Source organism: Scomber japonicus, chromosome 6 (assembly GCF_027409825.1).
Source record: "Scomber japonicus isolate fScoJap1 chromosome 6, fScoJap1.pri, whole genome shotgun sequence".
Lineage (NCBI taxonomy): Eukaryota > Metazoa > Chordata > Actinopteri > Scombriformes > Scombridae > Scomber > Scomber japonicus.
The window spans coordinates 5353768-5373622 of NC_070583.1; the positions used below are offsets into that span (position 1 = coordinate 5353768).

Sequence of the window (19855 nt, forward strand, 5' to 3'; positions counted from 1 at the left end):
ATAAACACAACCTTAATAGACATATGAGATTTAGTATTTCTCTAGCACTTTTTCAGTGAAGGGCTGTAACAGTATCAGCAGTGTTCTGTGGTAAGCTTCACAGTAACTTTAAAATGTTAGTGGATGTGGGAAAAGTGGATTTTAGTCTCTGGGAATACATGAGTTTAGGGTTTGGACATAAATATTAACGTTAGGCTTAGGCTTCAAGAAAAACTGTTTGTATGCGTGTCTGAGGGAGAGTATGTGTGTGTGTTAGTGTGTGTTTGTGTGTGGGATGACATTGTGATGAGAAAGGCACATACAAGCCATAACTTGCTGTTAAAACCTAATAGTGAGACTGCTGTCTAATTTGACATGCCTCCAATTAGCTTAGTGGGCGTTAAGTGGACTCTGTAGTCTATGGACTTGTCTGCAATTAACTGCATACAGGTTAATGCGTCTTCATATCTGAGTGCCATATGTTTTGGACTGCGAGTGTGTATGCACGCACATGTGTGAGTGTGAGTGTGTGTGGTAGTGAGTAAAGTGCCTTGAGGCAGAACCGGGTATTGATGGGGATTACTAACACTTAGCCAACACCACTGAGACTGCAAAGGGAGTAAATGATTTAGAAGCATTGGCCTTAATGTAATGAAAGAAAGGCCCTGCCTGTCAAGAACACACACACACACACACACACATACACACAAACACCTACCTATGGGTGCTAATCCTGTGAGCTTACATCTCCATTAACACTAACCCTGCACCACAAACCTACTCCGCCAGCTAGCTAGCACTCTCAGTTTTTCCCCAAGGATATCAGAGACACTCTCTCTGTCTCTCTTTGACACACACATTCAGACACACACAGCCTGGAGGGATGTCAGGATGGGTTCACAGCACAGTCACTGAAGTATGTGTGTGTGCATCTATTAAAAGTGTGTTCTCGTGAAGTTATCTATATGACGTGAATAGTGTCATTGTACTTGAGTATGAATGAAAGGATGTAATTTGCTTTAACACCATTATGGATATATATGTACAGTGTTAGATCGTAGACCTCACGCTGACCTTTCAATGCCATACAAGTATGATATGATGGTGGCTCCTCCTTATCCACAGCTGCATTAATAAAGCATGATGGAACATTATGTTTTGTTGTAGATTGAATGTGCTCAAGCCTTTTTACTAAAATCATGTTAGTATACATTTGTGGGAAACATTATAGTAGAATATATAGGGCTTAGTGACAAATTAGAGCTGGCAAGATCATTTGAAATGACATTTGCACCATTTTTTACCAAAAGTAAGACTGCTCCTGAAAATGTCAAATGATGTAACCACAAAAGAATGATAAATATTCAATATTTTATCCACCTAGTGTATTTAAGTGGACTTAGGAAATGTTTCCTGATCTCCATGATTCTCCAGATTAAATGTAATATTTAGAACAATTGTATTCCATTAGCTTTATTTAATATAAAAGTTATAATGTAAGATCATGCCAAACTAGTTGATATGGTGTTTTATTGACTATTTACTGTTTTTAAGCAAGTTGAATCATATGGTACAAAGTTTTTATGGTTACACCACTTAGACATTTTTACCATAATCCTCTAATATATTCTCTCAAAATGGATTAAAAGCAGACATTTTATGCTGGGTCCACAAAAAAGAATCTGTAGTTATTCATATGTTTATTTTCACATTTTAACCCTTTAAATTTGACTAAACCACATGGACACAAAAAAACATCATTGACCCATAGGTGTTTTGTTTTTCTTCCCTTGTGTAAAAGCCTCAGAGTTTCAGTTGCATTTCCTAGCAAGCATCTGATCATCACTGATGTCTCCAGATTGTGTTTACGGCCATCACTTTCACTTTTTACAGTCATCAAACAGCAAATACTGGAAGGTATGAGCAACACATCCAACAGTCTAAAATAACCAGTCTCCAGTATGACGTCAGAGTCTCTTTGACACAGTGTCAACAAAAACGGAACATTATATGCTTACAATTACACCGAATTTGTTTCAGAGCTTTTATATTGGATCACACGAGACATTAATGTCCAGGCCTGACTGATAACCACCTGATTTACAGTCTGTTTGTTGGTAACAGACAGCTCCTGTTTTCCCAGTGCCTCACTTCCCAGTACCACCACTCTCACACATACACACACACACACACACACACCATTACAGCACCCATAATAAAGGAATTAGCTCAATCAGCTCCCTCGCACTAAAGCCTAATTGAATTAGAGCTAACCAGGCATTGGTGTTTTAACTGCACAGGTAACCCAGAAACAGAGGCATGAGGTCTCAGAAATGTACCTTCACCAGTATGTGTGTGTGTGTGTGTGTGTGTGTGTGTGTGTGTGTGTGTGTGTGTGTGTGTGTGTGTGTGTGTGTGCGTGCGTGTGCGTGTGCGTGTGTGTCTGTGTGTGTGTGTGCGTGTGCGTGTTCTATACTTGTGAGAATCATGTTGAGCAGAGCACGTGTTTGCAAATTAAAATGACTGTGGCCATCCTGCTGCTCTACAAAGGGATACAGTTGAAATAATACAAGTGAAGGTGCTATATGTAGCATTTTATTATCAAGACCATCAGTGAGACATCTGACAGTCTCCAGATGTCTCAGTAATAGTCTCTTACATTGTAACAACCAGCTCTGATTTGATGGAAAATAAGCTGCAGAGTTCACCCAAATTTCAAATTGGAGCAAATTGTAGCCTTACAGGGTACAATTTACCTGCTCGCAATGTACAGTGTCATCCATCTACCTTTGGCATGCTTAAAGGCATTATACATATAGGCACGTATTTGTAAAAACAGCTCATGGGTTCACTTATTATTGCCTTTGTGCAGATGAAGTTAGGTTTTTTTGATGATACTGTTGCATGTTTTACATACTGCAGCTGCACAGTAAAGGTTTCAGGTGCTACGGTCTGTCCTCTGAGCCTCTTTCATTGTGACACACTGACATATGCAAACAAAAGTCACAGAAGCCCTGAGAGAGACGGAACTATTCTCACACATAGAGTTTGGTTCATAGCTGTTGAAGTGTATAGTTGTATCTCAGGTCTCTTGACTCATGACTCTTGTATTGGCTTGCTGATATGTGGCGTATGCATTAATCTGTCCACCCATGACCAGATCTACCATACGGGCAATCTGCTCAAGAGCCTCTGGGTCCTCGATGATGGGAGAGAAAATAAATTGTGCGTGCCTTTTGTCTATAGAAATACAACACAAGGCATGACCCATTTTCTTGATGCTGATAATTACAATCACTGTTAGAAACCTAGTATGTTTAAAACAAAATATGGCGTTACAAGGTTTCCCTAGCATTATTGTCCAATCAGAATAAAACGTTTTTGGGGGGGACATGAGCTTTAGTGCCCAGGGGCCCCTAATGGTGCTAATGCAACCTTGTGTACAACCCTAAATGGAGCTGATAGAAAGTGTGTTTATGCTGCTTAAAACTTCTGTTTGAACAACACTAGCTCTGTATTTTGTGAATGCTGCAACATATTGTGACTCACACTGTTGCACTCTTGGTATTATCTTGGCCAGGCTCACCATGCGTACCTGTGGACTGCTTGTATGTTTTATGCAAATGAACACAAACTGCTTCCAATCTAAAAAAAAAAAACAAAATAGTTTCTTGCAACATGTTGCAGTGATTTTGGAAATGGATCCACAAATAAAATAAGAATGTTAGAATAACTGCAGGAACACCAGTATGACATTAAACCTACACAGCCAAACATCTACCTGTATTATTATTAAACATGCAGAGCTCCAGATGACACTTTGGCTAAACTTGTTTGAAAAAAAAAGAAAGATGAGGAGATACAGCAGTGTTTTTTTTTCTTTTCCTGGTTCCTCAGAATCAATGAACATCAATAGATGTAATGTCATTGGTATTACCAAAAAAAAAACATTGTTTTGTGTTTGAGAGGCGATTGTGGTGAGCACGTGCAATGTGTGTTCATGTCCAACTGTGCCATCCTAAGCCCCTGTTGTAAAGGTATAAACACACACACACACACACACACACACACACACACACACAGAGCATCCAGCCGCAGTGTGATTAAATCTTTAAGGAAAGTAGCACTGGCTGCAGGGATAAGTAGGGCCAGTATGTAGGGGCTAACAGCTGGGTGGAGAGTGGCTTTTAATCCTGCTGGGTTTTAACATGATGGAGGGAAAAACAACAATCCAGGGCGTGTATTCTGAATCCTCCTCGTCCTGCTGTTGCTGCTGCTGCTGCTGCCATCATCACAGTCTCACATCTCCAAAGATTTACAGGCAGAAATTAGAGGAAAAAGTAAAAGCCAGTAAACACATTTGAATGCCAAGAAAAATGTTTAGACATATAGAGTGGAGAGACAAGATTAAGATCAGTGCTTTTATTGCATTTAAAACATTTAAAATGCAATCATCCTCATTGTCCTTAGTCAGAGTAATATCATAGTATCACAGTATATAATAATAATAACAATAATACAAATGTTATGCATGATGAAAATAAAAACACTTATGGTCAAAAGTCATAATGATTACTATGTCAGAATCATCAGATAATAAGTCAAAATGCTACTGACTTGCTACCATGCCATAATTATTTTTTTTCATTCCTAATAATTATTATTAATAATTATTTTCCTTGGCTTTCATAGGTTTTGGAGGTTGGCTGATACTGGTTTTGTGACGCTGATATGAATATTTAATGTCGGTATAAGCTAACCAGGCCTAGTGTGAGTGTGCCCTAAGTGTAAAACAGGTAACCATAGAAACAAATCCATAAAAGATCCGTAAAAGTTTTTTTTTTTAAAACAGTCCAATGAACTTGTGAAATATTTTGAAAAAATCTATGTGGAAAAGCTTATATTCTGAACACTAAATCCATTATTTGATGCCTAAAATGACTTGTCAGCAATAACTAATTCACTTTTATGTATTCATTTTATCCTTTACTTACTCTTGCTTTTGTGTACAAACAAAACATCAAAAACTAATCTTTGACATGTCATGACATTTCTTGTTAATTATTGGCCAACATACCATGACCCGGCCCTGATGCCTCCTATACCACAGTCAGGATGTGAATGAAGAACATGCTGAATGTTTGGACCTAAATTAAAGCAAGCCAATATTCATGTAATCAGTATTAATCACTATAATTGAGGGTGTAATCATATTTTTTACATTACATGTTACAATAGAGTTTCATAGCTGCTTGGGGTGGAGTCTCATCTGGATTGAGAGACAATGGGAATGTGAGTTGGCAGAGGCGCACACACACACACCCCTCCAAAAGTTCAAAGCACCCTAGTTTTAGCCATTTTCACTTTGCTACACCATTCATCTACTATAGACTGCAATGTCAACTTTTATTGCCATTATGAAATATTTGATTATTCTTACCAACAATCGAAATTGCGCAAAACTGCTTCAGCTGATTAAATATCTGTAGTCATCATACAGCAGCAGTCATGCATTGAGATTGTACTCCTACTTGATGCATCTATAACTATATATATCTATATATATCTGGAATGGGCTTATAATGTCATTGATGCTGACATATCAGTTGAGCTGTAGCTGTAGCTAGTTTTACTATTTCCTGCTTTTAACTAAAGACGTTTCATCTCCCCAAATCTAAAACTGACTCAGAAGCTTTTGAAAAATATGAATCTGTTGGAAGGACTGAGCAAATATTAAAACCGCTTTTTTACACATTAAAACAGATTTAAAACTATAGACCATCAACAACAACAATGAGTCTCAGTCTAAAGCTATCAGTATCGGCCTTCAAATACCCATATTGGTCAAAGCCTGGCCTGATAAACATAAAGCTCTTCCTAACCTTCTGCCAAGCTCTTATCATCCAGAAAAGCCACTGCAGTCAAAACCTTTGATCTGCCTGGCTCACTGGCTATCAGGGAGCAGACTATTGTGTATGTGTGTGTGTGTGTGTGTGTGTACGTGCATGTGTGTGCGCTGAGGTCTGGCCAATCTCAGTCCAGCCGCAGGCCAGTGACAGGTGCTAATGCTGGGGCGAGAGGCTGCACGGGCCTCCATGCTCCCTACTGCGATAACACCGACCCACCTCCAAAAGCACACAAACACACACACTCACTCACACACACACACACACACACACACACACACACACAGTGGCTTAGTTTCCTGATAACTTTGCTGCACTTCAGAAGCTGTGTATGTGTGTGTGTGTGTTGGATTGATTTTTCAAAGGATTCCCCTTTAGTGCCAGCAGGCCTTCCATCAAAGCTGGCTGCGAGTGTGTGTGTGTGCGTGTACATGTATGTGTGTGTATGTGTGTGTCAACCAACAACCCTGTGTTTTGCCTCAGAGGTGATATGATGTTATTATGCCCTGCACAGTAGTTGATTTAATGCTGGATAACCGGGATGTGTGTGTGTGTGTGTGTGTGTGTGTGTGTGTGTGTGTGTGTGTGTGTGTGTGTGTGTGTGTGTGTGTGTGTGTGTGTGTGTGTGTGTGTGTGTGTGTGTGTGTCTTTGAATTGAATTTTGTAGCTGTAAGGGCCCATCTGGACAAGACAGCTTAGTGTTAGTGAGTGAAGTGTGGCTCGTCGCTTATAAAGAGAGGTACGACCCAGTAAAACCTCTAGCTGACCATTTGGCAGTGGTTTTACATGCCTGCGTATTTTCAAATTTCATTAAATCAACCTTTTCTAAAGCTATCCACACAAGTCTTATTGTGCGGGTAGACTTGGCGGATTTAAGCACATTATTCTCAGTCCCAGACAGTGTCGGCGATGTTACTGAGGAAAAAAAAAAGTGATGTACAGCCTATTTAACTGGCTCCTTTATGAACTGAATCCACTTTATGAGAACAATAATTAACATTACAGGAGGAGTCAACAATCAGCCAAACTGCATAACTGCAAACATGGTAGCCTCTAAACCTGCTGGGATACAGTATATGTAGATATTTATACATATATATTAAATATGACAATAATAAATAACAATTTTTTTCTGCTTAATCCATCATTAAAGCAGCAAGTAGTATTTAATGGTTTTATAAAACATAAAATGATGCATACCATCACATTTAGGCCTATATCATGTCCAGTTACCCTGACATATTAATCAAGGTCCCACTGTTCAATTGTATCACATTAGCAGCAGCTTCTAAAATTTCTTATCAGACTATGGCTGAGTATCGGTACTCAATACCTTTTTAAGGTATCGACCAAATAAATTGATACCAAGTAGCATCGAAACATCTCCCATCAATTGAAAAAAGGATGCAAACCATCCTTTTTGCATCCAGAGCTAGAAAATATGACTATTTGTATGGACTTAGTCACAGTCAATCCAGACAACTGGTAGCTGCAGGAAATAAATGGTCTCAAAAATACCTGTTAATCTATTCATTCTAGCTGTATAATTACTATTTAATATATCATTTGAATTATATTTCATGTACACTATTCGCTGTAGACCTAAACCATCATCCCTCCCATGTTGGATCAATATCATGGATTTCATATAGTTTCAGGCTATTTATTGACCCATTTATTAGTTTGAATCCTCTGTTGCTGTGGTGATGAATATCATTGTTTAGACTACTACCGTCTGATAATTGCACTGACTGCTTTAAAACAAATATTGCAGTATGATCTGTTCCTTCTGTTCATGAATGCTGCAATACAACAAATCTGCCCAAATAAATAAATGAGAGGTTAAGGAATATAGGCATACCTTCATCATAACATCTGGAAGCCCAGCTGTCATCTTTGAAAGGGTGTCTTTCACAAGGCGAATGTCCTTGACTTCAAGACTTTGAAGATTGGTAATAAAGTTCCATAAAAACAGTTATCCCCTTGTACCACGTCCAGGTTTGTTGTAAGCAGCTTCACCACGGCTCAGCACTCCCGCAGGAATCGCTACTCCTTCTCGTTAAGGCACTTTATGAATTTGTTCTATCTCTGTGCCAGTAACATCAAATACCTTCCTGTCTCTGATTCTTTTACATGCTACACTGACCTTGTTGTGCTCCGAAGTCGAACTGTTACACCCAGAGAACTTTTGTTGTTAGCTGTCCAGATGGCAGCTGTGGTGGAAAGGAAGTCTACCTCTCTGAATGTGGCCTTCAAGTTAGATTCTATCACCACATATTCTCTCTTGAGGTAGCCAGCAAACATCTGTCTGTCTGTGTGGCGGCTCGCCATCACTCTTTGTGGGTATTTTCTCTATAATGTGTCAAAATGAAGGTGAGGAACTCAACTGTGGAAATAGGTAACATCTCCTCTACGATGAACTACTTCAGATCTTGTCTTCTTAAGGTAGGCATGTCCAAACTATTCCATAAAGGGCCATGTGCCTGAAGGTTTTTGGTCCAACCAATAGTGATGACATGAGTCCACTAATCAACTGTCTGAAGACCAGACCTGAGATCAGATTAACCTCTATGGAATAGTTTGAACATCCTTGTCTTAAGGTCTCTCCACCACCATGGCCTGCTCTGAAATCCAGGTTCTGTTGTTAAGCCAGAGTATATGGCTGGCAGTAGAGGCCTCTCTGTCAGCACAGGTCTTTTATTTTCAACATGTTTCCTTAAGAAATTAGATGTTGTATTTATCACAGTTCACTGCTCACACAAAGTTAACATGGGGCACCAATGTTCTTTTTATCTTTGACAGAGGCAAACTTAAAATAATGACAGTACCTCCAGCTGTTGAAAGTATTCCACTCTCTCTCATCCTTCATCTTTCGCTTGGCTTCTTGGCCAGTAGCCAACATCCTACAGTATTATTATATTACAGTAGAGCATTACTGCCCAACACTGGTCCCAGGTGGCATGGATGGTAATGATGTGATATAAATCTCATCATTTGCTACACTACCTAAAACTCAGTGAAACAAACAGAATCACTGTCAGATAAATAAATAAAAGGTTCGGTTTATCTGAATCCTTCAGCATGTAAACTTGTCTCATTGCCTATACTTTTATATTTATGGGTCAACTTTAACTTTAATGTCCATCCATACAGATACACACACACACATAGAAGGATCGTGCACTTTGATGCTGGTCTTTCCAGGAAAAGAGGATCTCTTCTGTCCTTGTCTTCACTTTTTCCTTTGATGTCATCCTGTCTGCTTCCTCACTGGGGTTTTGCTGATACCCACAAGACCACTAGAGAAACATTCCTGTGTGTCTGCGTGTCCACTTGTCTGACTGAGAGGGAGAGAAACAAAAAAGTGTCAGTGAAGTCTGAATACAGTATTTATTCTTCAGAGTGAAATGATTCAAAAATGTTGTTTGATGGCCAAGCCGTTGATAACTTTAAGCACTCGAATTAGACAATGAATGTAATATGTGTTTATTTAGATTCCACCTAATTACTCCAAGGAGAACTTTCATGTTTCATTTAATTTACATTACTGTGGTTTTTAGGGCTGTCAAAACTGGCCAAAAATGACATTAGACTATTCTGTCTAAAAGAAACACAAAGGTTCAAAACATTCAAATAGCTAAACCAATACAGCAAGAGACATAACTACTTTTAGAAGTACATTTATATCAACATGAACATATGTTTTTAAAAGATCTACATAGCTACACATTATAAAACAACACAATAAGTTAATATGCCTCATATCTATAAAGGTTAGTTAATATTCATACTGGTTAGCAAAATCCAAAGTATTTGCAAAGGGGATTTGCAGGATTGCTCAGAGTAGATCTCTCTCTCTCTCTCTCTCTCTCTCTCTCTCTCTGTGTGTGTGTGTGTGTGTGTGTGTGTGTATGTGTGTGTATGTGTGTGTGTGTTAGGTTGTGAACTCTGTGCCACCATCACCACACGCTTGTTTCAGCTTGACCTCCATTTCATTTTCAATCAATGAAAGTGACGTGGTGTGTGTGACGCCTCTCTATCTGTCTGAATATTCATTTTCACAATCAAATGTTAGGTTTTTTTTTTATGATTGGATTCCATGATTATATTACATGAAAGTCCTAGTGATTATACAAGCTTTTATTGCTTCTCTAAAGACAACTTCACCCCCATATTGTGCTGAAAAACTATGACATACATTTTCTAAGTGTGATCCAGATTCATTACAGTACACTTGAAATGGTGTTGCATTTCTGGCCACTCTCCAATTAGTGATGTCACAACAGGTGTTTTCCATCAGTGATCCAGGATGTTACATCACTGATTGTGGTGTGCTCTAAGTATGTTACAAACAAGCAAACAAACACAAAGATGGTCACCAGCAGTGCTCTACTCTGTGTGACTTATTATTTGCTCTTCTTCTGAAATATTCTCATCAATAACCACTACACAGCTTGGTACAGGGTGTGTTTAGTATTGTTTAACACAAAAATACAGCTTCCAACCACTTCAAAGCTTTCTTATTTACACGTTGTATCTTGCTTCCGTCACCTCATGTCACGTAACTTTGTGATCAGAGAGCATCCACCCCAAATCATAGATTTCCAACCAGCTACTGAAATCTAGTAACCACAATAGGAACTAAAGGCTGAAACCACAACGGCTCTGTTCAACATTTCTGTTTCTACACGTGTACGTTTGACAGCTCTTGAGTTGCTAGAAGTCATGTTGTTATTTCAAAGATAGTCGGCTAGCTGTGAGCGTTGCTATGCTACACTAGTCCCAGATCTGCGTTTGTACTGGATGCAAGTATTGCATGTGTTAGACTGTTCCTTTAAGATTTCAGCACGCGTAAAAGGTCACGCACCACTGAACTGTTCTAGTCAAAGTGATCATATGAAGATTGTGGTTTTGTCACTTCCTGTGTACTACATCCTGTTTCATATGTTTTAGGTGTTAACATAAAGATAGATGCTGATAAGCAGAGTTACTGGTGATGAGCAGGAAATGAAGCTGTGATGTCATAGGTTTATATTATTGTTGTTGTTGTTTTTTTTTTGTTTTTTTTAAGCGTGCTGAGTCACAGAAGCACATCACTACATCACTGCTAATTCAACCCGTTCAGCCTTTATCACCTCTTACTGCTGGCAGGCACAGTGACCAAGTCCAATGAACACACTAATAGAATAAACTAGTTGTTTTAGTGTCTGCATGCCTGCTAGACTGACTGCCTGGCTGCCTGGTGTCACACACATACACACACACACACACACACACACACACACACACATACACACACACACACATATACAGAGTGAAACAGGTTGCAGACTCTCTGGCTCCAAAGCGCAAGATCTCTCTGATTGTAGAAATTACAGCAGATAGAAAGGAGAAAAGATTAAGGTGCAGTGTTGGTCTGTGTGGATTTGGTTTTACAAGCATGAAGATTGCGTTGTGCTTATATGTTGTTTGTTAGGTGTGTGTGTGTGTGTGTGTGTGTGTGAGTGTGTGAGTGAGTTTGTGACTCTAAAGCAGCTGATCTGCTGGACTCCAGTGGAACTAGCGTATAGTAAATTCATTTATGTGTTAGTGGGGTAGAAATGTTTGACTGATATATTTAATACTGAAAAAAAGGTCCGTTCTGCTTTCTGTTAACAAAAGCAACATTAGTATAAAGAAAAACAAGTTACCAGATAATTCAGTATAACTTAACAACTGTTTTTATTGATATAAACTTGGACAACTAAGGATGAAATCCATTTATTAAGTAACAAGATGAACAGTCTACAGACATGCAAGCAGTTCTGTGAGGTTGCACAACTAAATGCTGACGTCAGCATGTTATAACACGCTCGCAATGATAATGCAAGTGTGCCAATGTTTAGCAGGTATGATGCTTCCCATGTTCACCATGCTGTTTTAGCATGTTGGCAGGCTAACATATGCTAAAAAAAATGGTAATATTATTTTTGGGGCTTTTTTGCCTTTATTGGACAGTTGGTGTCAGAGAAGTCGACAGGAAATATGTGGAGAGAGAGAAATGTGTATGACATGGATTCAGATTCATAACAGAGAAGTTGCTGGTATATGGTATACGCTGTAACCACTCAGCTATAAGGATGCTAAAACATATGCTAATTAATACTGAACATAAAGTACAGCAGTTGCTGATGGGGATGATATGAGTTTAGTCATCAAGCTAAATATTGGATGCAATGAAATTTTGACCAGGTGATGGCACTACGTGAAAAATGAGAGATCAAAGGTTATTCCATTTCATCCTCTGGGGACTGTCAATGTGTGAACCAAATTTTACGGCAATCCATCCAATAAATGAAGAGATATTTCAGTAAAGAACTAAAAAGTTGCACCAAAGTCATTAGAATACATTGTCTGAGAATCATGAATGTCTAATCCATCAAGTAGATGTTGAGATATTTCACAGCATAAGTCAACTCTGACTTGTCTAATCTGACATTTAATACATTTAAATTCATATAGTGGATTGATTTAATTAGACAGTGTGTGGATTGGGCTCTGTCTCAGCCTGGAATGTAGGACATTTCTAACTGTTCTGATCTTGCAATCTATCTGGTTATCAAACTAATCTTTACTCTGTGTGTGTGTGTGTGTGTGTGTGTGTGTGTGTGTGTGTGTGTGTGTGTGTGTGTGTGTGTGTGTGTGTGTGTGTGTGTGTGTGTGTGTGTGTGTGTGTGTGTGTGTTTGTTTGTGTTTGTGTGTGTGTTTGTGTTTGCAGGACCTTTCGATGGGCGCGGTGTGACCCTGCTGGAGGTATGTGGCAGCTGGCCGGAGAGCTTCGGCGTGCCGCGACACATCGTGGGCTCAGCAGACGCCAGCGACGAAGGCCTCCGCGAGAGACTGGCCGACGCCATGTCCGAGTCCCCCTCCAGAGATATAGTGGGATCTGCTACAGGTCAGTGAGGAGACGACAAACAACCCAACATCAACACAAGTCCACATGCATAAAGCTTCTATTCCTCTGTTATCTGTTTAGGGTTGGACTTTAAAAGATTTGGTTGCTCAGGTGATTTAGATCTAGATCCTAATCCAGACTGATTTATTGGTGTTAGAGCTAGAGAAAGGGAGCTAACTTGTGCTTATTTACTTAAAATAAGAAACTGCAAAGTAAGTATGATCTAAAAATGTTGGGTCTGCACTAACAAATGCAAACACACTCTTCACACACTGTTCTTGGTACATCATCAGCTTGACTGTTTTCCCATATTAACATTTCTTTGTATGAACATTGCATATAGTTAATGATACAGTGATCATTTTTATAGATGCTTTATGCACCTTAAGTACAGATCTTGTCGGTCCAGATAGCACAGGAAATGTTCATCAGGGCTGATCTGGCTCACTGTTTATTTTTGATAGAATGAATAATAAATTGCATTATAAATGTGTCCTGTGCAGCTATGTGTTCCGTTAGCTGGCGTCACTTCCTCACTGTGGCATTACCCAGCTTCCCGTGCTGCTTGTTTGAGGTTCAGTGATGGATTAGCTCACCGCCAGTAGGATGTTCTGTCTATGAGACAAGGTTTTGGCATATTTGCACACGCCTTGCTTTACTTTTAGGCTTCCTGCCTGCGTGTGTGCGTGTGTGTGTGTGTGTAGCAGACATGCCGTTGGCCCTGACAGTCCAAATGGTTAACTCGTTTAGGAAGCAGCAGTGCTCTCTCTTTCTCTTCCCCCCTCTCCTTAAGTGAACAAGAGTTCCTTTGATTTCAATGTGTGTGTGAGGCAGGAGGGGGGGGGGGGGTTGCAGTGTAGCTGCATAGAAGCAGCCACACGGGTGGGGAGTGGGGGGTCACAAGGCCCTAATGGATTTAGCATCGACTATCACCCCCCCCTTCAACCATCCCCAGCCATATCAAATCCAGTCCCCCCTTCTCTCTCTCTCTCTCTCTCTCTCTCTCTCTCTCTCTCTCTCTCTCTCTCTCTCTCTCTCTCTCTCTCTCTCTCTCCTCTTTCTCTCTCTCTCTCTCTTTCTCTGTCAGTCCTTAACCTCATTTGTAGACACGCTCTCTCTCTTTTTCTCTCTTTTCTCATCACTCTTTTTTACTGCCCCCCCCCCCCAACCCCCTCCCCAATATCTCTCTGTGTGTTTCTTCATTAGATTAGATGTTGGAGACTCCCGGACACTCGTAGTCAGTCGCCTCCTGTTCTTGCCCCACCCCCCCACCCCCCCCCCCCACCTCAATCGCATTGCATCTCGACCCCCCTCTGTCCCCTCCTCCACCCCCTTTAATGCAACACAAAATTCATTACCGATCACATTACATCAAAATACACCCATGATACGCACACATGGACGCACACACACACACACACACACACAGTCTTTTCCTGCGCCTTAAGCTGTGCTGAAGACATCATCCACAGGGAATGTGATGGACTTATTGGTTCCTCCATCCATTCATACAGACAGAGAGGCTTTAGTCTCTGTAGGCTAATCTAATAGCACAGCACTTCTGCACTTTAACATATAGGAAATGTCCCTGTGTCTGCTGTGGGGGGGTGTGGGTGTGGGTGTCATGGACGGTCATGAGTCCAGGGGGTTTTATGAAATAGAGACCTGGTTCAGTCAGTCAGTCAGGCAGTGTTGTTCATCTCAGTGACAGTATGATGAATATATACCTGGTTATTAAAGGAAAAGTGTCTTGTATAAGACTTTTATAGGCTTTACTTATCTTGATTACAAATAACATACTTCATTTTCTCACTTTATCTATCTATCTGTCAGATTTATATTCTGTCAACACTTTTTCATTGGAACTGCTTCCTATCTCTAAGTGTTGTTGACAGTAACGTGGACATAGATTTTTAATTTTTAAATGTATTTTTTCAGTTCCACAAATGAAATATCATGAACATGCATGGTATTCAGAGTGGAAACAGAAATCTCACACTCAGAAATCTCAAATAGCAGGACAAATGAAACCAGAAGCATCTGCCTGAGTGGGAAATATAATGAGACCTTTTGATCAGATGTTACACAGATACACACGTTCCCAGGTTTCAGTGTCACAGTGGTCTAAATGTAATTTTAGAGGCTTTTTCATTCTAATGTGCCATTTTTTATAAATGATAACTTATATGAACTCTATATTTATACATAATAGAAATGGTAGAATATTTAATTTAATACAGCAAATAGGAGGTCCTTTAGAAGATTGCTCCTGCTAAAGCCTCATATTAGGTTTGGCTGAACTTTGGAGGTCATTTTAACCGCAGACTGCATATTTTGTCCCCCATCACCTACAACGGAATCCCTCGAGGAAGGGATTTCTTTAGAGGCAGTATGGTCTGAACCAAAATGCACATATGAGCATGTTTGGATTATTTTAACACAAGACTTTACTACTATGAATTTGAAAAGGAATTCAGTTTAAAGTTTGAATTTGTACTGATGTAAAAACTAGCAGAGAAATGTTGACCTCATGAGCTTTTTTTTGTTGAATTGGAAAAGCATACGTTTTTTAGATGAAGTCTGGTGTGATGACTCTTGACTATAGTAAAATAGAAATGTGAAATTAGATGTAAAACAATAAACAAAGGCTCAATGTAACAGTGAAGATGTAGATTTAAGTTAAACATATAAATAAAAAAGTGTTTATCACAAGGTGTGTGATGTATAGACTGGAGCAGAAAGGAGAGGGACTGTAGGAAAGTGTGAGAGACAAATCCAACAGTCAAATTTATTAGAATAATTCAAGGTGAAATGTGAACACACCATATATAAAAAGAAGCTCGTATTCTAAAACATAACTATTGATAAAAGCTGCATCAAATCCTTAGCCTTGCACACTAGAGTCCCATCCATCTTCCGACCCCAGACCTCAAGCTATGGATGAATAAATGAAGCACACAGTCATGTGGAGCACCAGCATTTCATTCTTTCTTTTTTCTTTTTTTTTTTTTTTTTTTTTTTAATTCATTGCGGTATTCCTGCGCAAGACTTAGGAATAATGTTAAAAACGTTTTCTTGGCCTGGACTCCAAAGATCTGATTTCCTGTGGCTTTCTATTGGAACAAGGCAACAGTCAACATGTCATCCTGTCCACATATGATCCACACATGATACACTCCCCCCTTGGGTAAACGTGAAAGACAGAGAGGGGGGGGGGGGGGGGGTGTATTTGTTTTTTTGTTTTTTTGTTGCCAGAGTTGTGACATCCAATTAATAATTCACAGTTGCTGGGATTTCAACGTTAATATATGTGCACTTAAAGTGTTTCCGTTGTGAATTGAGCTGTATACGGTGTGTTTAAAGGCTCTGTGAATGTGTGTGTGTCTTGGCATGAGACTTAGATGGGCAGAGCCAGATGGTATCTTGCTCAGTGTCTCCATTTGCTGGGAGCTGTGGCTCCAGCGCCTAGACACACAGCACAGTGGAGCTGTTAACACAGACCATGAACCTGATTACAAACACACACACACACACACACACACACACACACACACATAGATACACTCTTACCTCACCTATACACACATTCCCTTCATCTGTTTCCCTGTCATCTGTTTCCACGCTACTGTTAAGAAAATTTTCCGCAAACTGATACATGATTACGGTCAACCGTCATTATTTATGCCTCTCTTTCACTGTTTCATCTATAAAAACATCTTGCTGTATGATAATTCACAAAAAAAATAGATTTTGGATGGAAGCACGGCAACAACCCCCCCCCCCCCCCCCCCCGCATCTCCTCACACACTCAGAGGATCTCAGCGCTGGAATGCTCGCTGATGTAACAAATCACCGTCTCTCTGACATTCTCCTCCAGCACACACACATACACACACACACACACACACACACACAGATACTCTCTCTCGCAGATTCACAGGGAAAACAAAGCCTCCAGTCAGAGTAATGGGGCTCTCACGCTAAGGCCGAGACCCAGCGTCGCCAGCTTGGAGGGCAGGTGACACTCACATAGAGAGATGGACGGATGGACGGAGGGAGAGAGAGAGAGAATAGGAGATGAAGAAGAGAAAGAGAGAGAGAGAGAGAGAGAGTCACTGCCGACTAAAACACACTGGAGCTGAAATTAGATTTGGCTCCAATGATATAATGTTGCTAACTAGATTTGCCTTATTGGTGCCTGCCCAACATAAATTCCATTGAAGCCATATGGAGAGTGGACTACTGCTCAACACGACCTGGTTTATGTCAGCTTGGCAACGATGGCACTTTTTTTTTTTTTTTTTTTTTTTTACGTCTGTTTACTCACATTATATCATCTCACCATATACCTTTAATTTTTAAGGGTATTTTTATTTTGCCTCCATGTTTGGTGCTGAGTGCTCGTTGCATTCGTGTCATTTACTGTGCATCATAGGACTTTTCCAAAGAAAGAGATACCAGACACCATGTATTTACAGCAGGAAGTGTAAACACATTCAGAGCAAATTGAATCACTTTGGTGTTGTGTTAATCAGCCATAGAGAACAACTAAATGGACATCTGTCTCTGATACTGTATGTACTGTTATAAATCACTCTTTTTTTAAAGATGATGTTTTACAGTGTGACAAAGCTGTGATAAAACTCTGGTTAGGTTTAGATGCAAAAAACACTTGGTTAGGGGTTAGAGAAGGATCACTGTTTGGGTTAAGATGATTATTTGAAATGTGGTGTAGATTAAAAGTTACTACATCCTTAAAGTTAGGAAACCTTTGTTGTCATGGCAACAGTGACAGCACATCAATCTTAGTTATGTTTTTTTGGGAGTCTGGGGCAGCTGTGGATAAGGAGGTAGAGCGGGTCATCCACCAATCGAAAGATCAGCAGTTCGATCCCTGGCTCCTCCAGTCCGTATGTCCATGTGTCCTGGGGAAATATACTGAACCCCACATTGCTCCTGATGGCTCCACCATCCACCAGTGTATGAATGTGTATGAATGGGTGAATGTGACTTGTAATGTAAAAGTGCTCTGAGTCAAAAAGACATGAACAGCAATCTCCTGCAGCAAAGTGCAAAGTCCACTTTTTATAAGTTAGGATCAAACCCACCACCTCTGAATATGGAAACGTGTCTCCTTATATAGACAACACCTGAACTGTGTCACATCTTCAAGTCATAATTATTACACCCGCTAGATGACATCTGTCACTCAAACTAACTATTAGGTATTTTAGGGGAGTGACATCACACTGTGAAGTATGGTCTATCTAAACTCTCTTGGCTTGTGATTGTTGATCTGAATATTTTCTACCAGTAATTACGTTTTCTTTTTTAATTTATTTTACTTACCAAGAGAAGAAGAATTCCAGCCTATAGTTACAAAAGCATAAGCTGCTCTTTATATTATATTAAATTGGATTAAATGCAGTTCAGTAGAGATATGCAGACAGCACCATTCATTATTATATATTGAATCTGGTGTGTGGTGTTTAATGTTTACATTACTACATTACATTACATTACAAGAGTGCACAAGTTCGGTGTAGGTTCAGAATGCAGAGCTGTGGATGCGTAGCTGGTAGAAAATATAAGCATGTGTAAATAAAGTGCTGGGTTACAGATCCATGTCTGTTTGAGAGTGTGAGCCAGCACTGGTACTGGTTGCACTGACAGTGTGTGGCTAAATGAACAGAGCAGAGACAGATCACAACAAACTTAGATATGTCATATATTTAAATCCAAACAACTTTCCATTAGGAACTTGTGTTGTAAAAAGAGAGCAACGGTTCGCACAACCAAACAAGCAACTCAGTCAAAAAACAGTTAATACCTTATGATATTATCTAGAGTGCAGAGACACTGGCTAGAATCAAACATTAAACCCATTAAACGCACCTGTGCTAACTTTTTCATTCTACAGCAGCAACAAAGACTTGCTTTCACCATAACCACAGCTCCATGTCAAGCTATTTTGAACAATTAAACACATCATTAAATCCCATGTTTTTATTCAGTTATATTATTAACACAATTAAGATAGCAATGATCATGTAGGAAAGTATCTTAAGTACATTTTCAGAGTGAAATATTGTACTTTCTACTCCACTACATTTATTTGACTGCTTTAGTTACTTTTCAGATGAAGATTTGACACAATGGATAATAACAAGCTTTTAAAATACAACACATTGTTAAAGATGAAACCAAAAAGCAGTGTGTAGTCGGCTCACATTTCAGATGTTTCAGAGTTGTTAACAGCTCCACCAAATAGTGATTTTTACCTCTAAACTTCTCACATGCTTTCATTTCAATAAATGTTCAAATGATCCAATATTTCAGCAAATATCAAAGATTAGAGAAAAAGTCCAAAAACTGAAAACACATTTGTGTATCAGAACAACCCCTAGGTTGGGAACCACTGGACTAAACTAACTGTACATAAAGTAATGTAAACTAGCTAACTGTATATAAAGTAGTGTAAACTAGCTAACTGTATATAAAGTAGTGTAAACTAGCTAACTGTATATAATGTAGTGTAAACTAGCTAACTGTATATAAAGTAGTGTAAACTAGCTAACTGTATATAAAGTAGTATAAACTAGCTAACTGTATATAAAGTAGTATAAACTAGCTAACTGTATATAGCGTAAACTAGCTAACTGTATATAAAGTAGTATAAACTAGCTAACTGTATATAAAGTAGTGTAAACTAGCTAACTGTATATAAAGTAGTATAAACTAGCTAACTGTATATAAAGTAGTGTAAACTAGCTAACTGTATATAACTTAGTGTAAACTAGCTAACTGTATATAAAGTAGTATAAACTAGCTAACTGTATATAAAGTAGTGTAAACTAGCTAACTGTATATAAAGTAGTGTAAACTAGCTAACTGTATATAAAGTAGTATAAACTAGCTAACTGTATATAAAGTAGTGTAAACTAGCTAACTGTATATAAAGTAGTATAAACTAGCTAACTGTATATAAAGTAGTGTAAACTAGCTAACTGTATATAAAGTAGTATAAACTAGCTAA

General features: G+C 39.2%; 1 protein-coding gene across 1 annotated transcript in view; it reads left to right on the top strand.

Moving 5' to 3' along the window:
* Positions 1–19855, top strand: part of bcas3 (BCAS3 microtubule associated cell migration factor) — a 359279-nt gene that overhangs the window by 310196 nt on the left and 29228 nt on the right. Inside the window, exon 23 of the mRNA XM_053321422.1 lies at positions 12643–12819. Coding sequence (XP_053177397.1) covers positions 12643–12819 — 177 coding nt within the window. The remainder of the gene's footprint in view (positions 1–12642; positions 12820–19855) is intronic.